The 7147-nt window shown below is 31.0% G+C and overlaps 1 protein-coding gene across 1 annotated transcript; it reads left to right on the top strand.

The window, feature by feature from the left end:
* Positions 1 to 2202: 2202 nt before the first annotated feature.
* Positions 2203 to 5447, top strand: LOC104094212 (purine permease 3-like). Its single transcript, XM_070194234.1, has 2 exons — positions 2203 to 2973; positions 4958 to 5447. Exons 1-2 carry the CDS (start codon positions 2506 to 2508, stop codon positions 5273 to 5275), a joined length of 786 nt encoding a protein of 261 aa, XP_070050335.1. The 5' UTR covers positions 2203 to 2505; the 3' UTR covers positions 5276 to 5447.
* Positions 5448 to 7147: the final 1700 nt, after the last annotated feature.

The following is a 7147-nucleotide window of genomic DNA, read 5'->3' as shown; positions in this document are numbered from 1 at the left end:
TTGGTTCGGATTTTTCAATTACCAAACCAAACCAATTGTGTCGGGTTATTAAATCTAAAAACCAAACCAAAGCAATAAAAGTCGAGTTTTTTAATCTAGGTTCTTCACGGATTTTTTGGATTTTCGGGATTTTTTCGGGTTTTTTTCATAAAGTTTTCATAGCACAAAACATATAATTTGTGTTCCAAATATTTCTTTAATCCTAGTGAGACAAAACTATATAAGGTATTTTTCAATAAAATAACTTAAATATGAGATGAGTCATGACATTGTACTAAAATATTCAACAATAAATATAATAAAATTGCATAAAATATATTATTAATAAGTCATAATGAAAATAAACATAATTTAAAATTACTAAGTTGCTAAAATAAGTACGACTAAAAAGTACTACTTTTATTTACTTAACTAAACACTAAAATGAAAATAAGTTATGCATTTTATCTAAACCATGAAAAAATTAAAAATAGATATCCATTACTATTTTCATTCATAGTACAATTGAATTGCATGTCTTTTATTAGCATTAGTATTGATTTGATTTCGGTTTAGGATTTATTTAACTAACATTTATGGACTATAAAACTTATTGGAGCATACAAAAATTATAAGTCCAAGTTTGAGATAATACGCTAAAAATAAAACTATGAAATATCTTAAGAAATATTTATAAACTACACTACAATAAATATTTTTATGTATTAAATATATTTAAAACTTTCATACATATAATGTCGGGTTGGTTTGGTTTCAGTTTGACTTTTTCTTGTTAAAACCAAACCAAATCAATTATGGTCGGATTTTTTTTTTCCAACACCAAACCATAGTCGAATTTTTTTTCTCGGTTTAACGCGGATTATCGGGTTGGTGCGATTTGTCGGTTTCGCTTGTACACCTCTAGTTTCCACGGATATGAATTTAATAACTTCTTTTTTTTTTAACAGGGAGAGTTTGTAATTTGTAAGAATAATAGTACTTTTTCTGTTTAACTAAAGTCCAAGGTCTCTAACAGCATTTGCTCCGTTACAACGCCTGTACGTAGTAATTGTGTTGTATTTTTGTTAACGCAAAAGAAAAAATCAACTTTGCACGCTAATATGATCTTGTAGGTGGAATTTTTAATTTGATCTTCGAAATTCACTTGTACGACTAATTCGAATGTCATTCATAATAGCATCTGATGTTTGCAGGTTAAAGTATGATTTATTTATTTTTTGTCTTTTCAGCCGTACGTTAAAGTATGACTTTCAACTTCCCTAAGGGAGTTTTTCGTGACTTGGGAGTTCAAGAAACATATTATGTGTGAAGGCTGTTGTTTTCGTTGTCTGAATTAATTAAAATTTGTATGGTTTAATTTATCGTGGAATATATATATACGGGGTTAGATCAAGCCTAGTCGCACTCAACGTCCAACTCATATGATTATTATAGATTATAAAGATTGAATAATCAATTTTAGACGTTTTCCAAAATTAACACGCTGTAGTCAGCATCAGTTGAAATTAACATTTTTAGTGCGAATATTTATGTATGTTAATTTTCTTTTCTACACCATGAAAGGAAAAATTATGTCTTTTGTGTATTTAATTGTCAATTCATTTAAATGTAAGATAGATTTACCATTAGAAATTACCGAATTTGCAAGGATCTTCCAACGGAGAATAATCTGTCGGAAGACCGACAAATATTTCCGACGAAAAAATGGTCAGTGTAGTGAACTATTAAGCAGACATCGGAATATACGTCATTTTCCGCAATATCATTGATTGAAAATTTAAATCCTGTATTTAATTCTGAACAACAAAAACAAAAATAGGAAAATGAAATTATGAGGCCTACAAAGTTGAAACTTTGACACACAAGACGTTGTCGATTATTCAAAGACGAAACGACTATATATATATATATATAGAGGCGGAGCTAGGATGTAAAACTACGGGTTCAGAATTCTAGCATTTTTATGTTACTAGGTTCTAAAGTAAGAATTTGTACTTATTCAAAGAATTTTGTAAGACACATATACAGTTTGTACTAGTTTTGGCCGAACCCGTTACCGAAGTTCTAGCTCTAGCCCTATACATACATATATGTGTGTGTATGGAACCTCAAGTATATTACTCCTATAAATTAAGATAATATAAATTATCTTGATTCCGCACATTATAAATTACGACTCAACATAGGAAGAAAATCCTCAATTCTACATAGAAAATGGAACCTCAAGTAAACGCAAAAATGAAGAAGTTTCTTCTAGTTATGAATTGTATACTTCTAGCTATAGGAAATTGTGGTGGCCCTTTAATCTCCCGCCTTTACTTCATCAAAGGAGGCAAAAGAATTTGGCTCTCAAATTGGCTACAAACTATTGCTTAGGCAATTATTCTCATACCTTTAGCCATTTCCTACTTCAACAGATGCAAATCCCAAGGTAGAATATTAACAACAATTCAGAATAATAACAACAACGGCAATAATAGTAACAATAATACAAAATTCATTTTAATGACTCCTCGGATTTTTATAGCTTCCATCGGTATGGGAATCCTAAGCGGAATCGACAACTATCTCTATGCTTATGGCGTGGCGAAATTACCCGTCTCCACGTCAGCACTTCTCATTGCTTCACAACTTGCTTTCACGGCCGGCTTTGCTTTCCTCCTTGTGAAGCAAAAGTTCTCTGCATACTCTATCAATTCCATTTATCTTCTGACACTTGGCACGGTTGTATTGGCTCTCCACGCGAAAAGTGACAGGCCGAAAGGGGAGTCGAAAAAGGAGTATATTTTAGGGTTTGTCTTGACACTTGGAGCTGCAGCTTTGTATGGGCTTATTTTGCCTTTGTTTGAGTTGTTGTACAAAAAGGCAATGCAAACAATCACTTACACTCTTGTGTTGGAGATTCAGGCTGTGTATTGCTTTTTTGCTACTGTGGTTTGCACAATTGGGATGATAATAAACAAGGACTTTCAGGTAATTTCTATTTTCCTCCCTCTGTTATAAATCTGAATGCTCTTCATTTTACCTTCTCTCCACTTGTTGAGCTCTATATATTTTGCATACGTATCATGTAACCTCAACCTAATTATTTATCATGATAATTAAGCTGTCCCAAAAATCAAATCAATCCGGATACGTTTTATCATTTTAGTTTGTTGTGGTTGATTCTTTCTATTATGTTTAGAATATTTTTGATTGATTTAGTCCTTGAAATCAATATTGGCAACTAAAAGGGGTATAAGTTCTGGTTATAGATCAACCCCTTAATTATTTCTCTATCATACATATAAATACACACAAGATAGGTGTAAGGTTACCGTCTACGTACACACTAATCTTCCCATACCCTATTTGTAGAATTATACTGAATATGTCGTTACACACAGACACAAACAAATGCGCAAATATACACATAGTAGCATAAATTTAGGTTTGTAAACAGTTGTTCAGATTGGTATATGTATGTATTGTCGAGACAATATAAATTTAAAATATAATTTTTCTAAAAACTTAAACTTTTAGATTAATTAGTCACACAACTTCAGTATGGTATTATAGCAGTCAAGAGTAATTCAAATGTCATCTAAAAAGGCAAAAAATATTTCCACATCACGTAAGAGGCTTGTTGAGATATAATATAATTAAGTAATTAAAATTTTAATCTCTCTAACAATTTAAATTTTTTAAATGAGACTGTTTCTACTCACAAACGTGCGCATGCACGGACACATAGTAGCCTAAATTTAGGTAATTTTGTAACTAAATGTTACGTTCAGATTAATTTATTTGTATAATTTGGTTAGGAAAAGCTGATCCTCACTCCCACATAAATACACAGAAAAACTAAACTTACATGCATAATTAATTAGACACACTGCCTAAATTTAGGTAATTTTGTATCTAAATGTTCATATTACTGTCTGCATAAGATGGTAAGGGACAAAGATCAATTACGGGATAAAGCTCTGTTACTTTTTTGAAAATTTTGCTTTTATTTCGTTTAAATTTCGATCAAAATAATTCCATTTTATTTTTTCTCAATAATTATGGTGTACAAGGGCCTCGCCTTGGTTCTCAGTTCTCCAGACATAAATGTTTATAGTTGCAAATTCGAATTACTTTGTCAGAACAATACCTCGGCGTATTATATATATAATGTATGTCAATAATTGTTCATTTATGTGTTTCCATTTTTGGACTGGTGAATGAGAAATATTTTTGAGAAAAATAAAATAAAATATATATTGTTCTAATATAATGAAGTTGTTGGATGTTAAAGATTGATAATGATGTCTCTGTGTTAGTTGGAGGAAGTAACGTGAAATTAAAAGTTAAGATAATCAAAAAGAGAATGATTTATATCCATAAATAAAATGACAAAGGTCATTTCCCCCCTCTTGACTTTGATAAACAAATACAAAAATGAATTTCTCGTTATAAAAAACTAATTTTAATTTTATAGTACCAAACGCATATAGTACAGTGACACTATTCCCTACGGTCGATAATTTTACTTTTATCGTACCAAACGCATTTTCAAACAAAAAGCTAGACACAAACCAAAAACTAGTCCTTTCTCCGGTTGAAAAGATCATTTATGTTTGACCTATAGTAGATATTTCATTTATTGGCATCATCCAACTATCCATTTGGCGATTTCAAGGTGAAAATGTCCTTTCAAAGAAATACTTAAGAAATAATAAGGAAAGAATATTTATAGATCATAACACCACGCTTGAATATATTTGTGAGCTTTTGTTTCAACTTTTGATTTTTTTTATCGATGTTGGATATTTGCATTGGGACGAAGTTTCACATTGAGAGTAAATTAAAGTACTCCCTAATAAAAAGCATTAATACTCGAACCCGAAAATGTAAGACAAAATCGGTTAGTTCGTTAGACATGCCAATATATATTATTATAAGGGTATTCCCTAATAATTACTTAAACTTGCAGGTAATTTCAAGGGAGGCGAAAGCATTTGAACTTGGAGAAGGCAAATATTATATAGTGATAGTATGGTCTGCAATTATTTGGCAATGCTTCTTCTTAGGCGCCATTGGAGTTGTCTATTCTTTTTCGTCTCTGGTTTCTGCCATTTTAATTACTGTTTTACTTCCTGTCATTGAAGTTTTAGCTGTCATTTTTTACGGTGAAAAATTCACAGCAGAAAAAGGTGTTTCTCTTGCACTTTTTATATGGGGATTCATTTCCTACTTCTATGGTGATATAAAAGCCAGCAAGAAAACAGAAAATCAATCTACTGATGATTGATTAAACTTCTGCTCCTTGAATGAAAAGAATCATTATTGCCAAGACCAGTACTTATGAATATTGAAATTTCTTTGTACTTAATTAGTGAAGGAGGATTTAAATTATATGTATATATTTATACTGATGGTGTAAAACAATTCCACTATCAATAAATTTTAAATTGTGATATCAAGTTACATATCATCTTTACCCGATTAATATCGCTTAATGTTTATGAAAAGATGTACGTATATTTACCGAATAAATTTCAAGTCATAAATATCACATCAGTTCGATATTAAAATATATAAGTTAATTCGCACTTAGGTCTAGCTCTTTGTGGTGGGACGGTCTCGACAGGTGAGATAATGAGATCAAAGCATGAAGATCGGCTGCGTGCAAAATCAACAGGGAAAGCTTTGAGTTTTTGCATTAGCAAAGACGGTAAAGGACAAATTTTATAATCAGTTGGACCTAATTGTATAAATATCTTTTCCATGCCAATGCATATTACTTAAACTTACGGAGGATAAAAAATAGAATAAAGTCTGCCTAACCCTGATAACAATATATAGGTTTCAGTCTTACCATCTAAGTACGAAAAACAAAATTAATGACAAGAGAAACACCTTTTTTCCTTTGAACTTAATTTTAATTTGTAGACTGATAATATAAAAAACAAATTACACCATCAGTCATTCAAAAACAAAGGCAGGTAATTGTATATACTAAAATGGTAATTTAAAAATACGTTAATTGACATGTTATAACTCGTTAAATTACAATATAACTTAAATGCAAAAATAAATTATACTCTAAAAATATTGTAAAAGGAAGTAGAATAGTTATTCCTAACTTATTATAGGTATGAGGCGTCGTTATCATCGTCGTTGTAATAGAATAGTTGTAGTGCCAATTAAATAGACAAAGCACTACAATTAGTAACTCAAAAAACTTTCGGCATCTACTTCATTAACAAGAAATTCTATTTTACTACTGTACATTTCGTGATACTCTTCCATTTTCCTTAAATACTTAATTTTATTATCTCGAACGTCAGAAAATAAATTGTTACGTTTTTTTCTTTTTTTCAAGAAGTTTCTTGGCAGTTTCTTAATTCAGCTTTATAACGTAGTATATCAACTTTTTACCACAAAGCAAAAAGGAACAACCAATGCCAAATAAATGTAGACAACTTGAAGATCGTAAAAACGAATCAAGTTATCTAAATGTAGACGAAAGAATTGAATGATAAAGAAGATGACCAATCTTGAGGTCATTTTGTATAATCACAACTAAAAAATTAGGAATTAGCGACAGATAAATTATGTAGCTAAACAACAAAATTTTTCGTTATTCCTACTTAGCGACAAATTAACGATATATTATCAAAATATTTCTGTAACGACCCGGCAGGTGGTTTTGAGTATTACAACCCCGTTTCTCCCTTTTACTTCTCAAATAGTACTTTACAGTTGTTGTGTGAATTGCCGGGGTAATTGGTTCGTATCCATTGAGGTTTTGGAATGAATTGGAATACTTAGTTCCAAGGTTTAAAGCTTAAGTTAAAATAGTGACCGGATGCGGACTTAAGGGTAAACGACCTCGGATTCGAATTTTGATGATTCCAATAGCACCGTATGGTGATTTTGGATTTAGGAGCGTGTCCGAAAAATTATTTGGAGGTATGTAGTGGAATTTGGCTTGAATTGCCGAAAGTTGAATTTTTGAAAAGTTTGACCGGGAGTTTGACTTTTTGATATCGGGGTCGGAATTCAATTCCGAAAATTTGAGTAGGTCTGTAATGTGAAATGTGACTTGTGTGCAAAATTTGAGGTCAATCGGACGTGATTTGATAAGTTTCGGCATCGTTTGTAGAATTTGGAAATTTGG

The sequence above is a fragment of the Nicotiana tomentosiformis genome, chromosome 2 (genome assembly GCF_000390325.3).
Source record: "Nicotiana tomentosiformis chromosome 2, ASM39032v3, whole genome shotgun sequence".
NCBI classification, from domain to species: Eukaryota; Viridiplantae; Streptophyta; class Magnoliopsida; order Solanales; family Solanaceae; genus Nicotiana; species Nicotiana tomentosiformis.
The sequence above is the reverse complement of the archived record's forward strand: the minus strand, read 5'-3'. Positions and strand labels throughout refer to the sequence as shown.

Bases quoted from the DNA above. Each gene is read 5' to 3' on its own strand.
- LOC104094212 (XM_070194234.1), top strand. From the start codon at position 2,506: ATGACTCCTCGGATTTTTATAGCTTCCATCGGTATGGGAATCCTAAGC. The intron at 2,974-4,957 runs GTAATTTCTATT...TTAAACTTGCAG, and splicing joins TAATAAACAAGGACTTTCAG to GTAATTTCAAGGGAGGCGAA.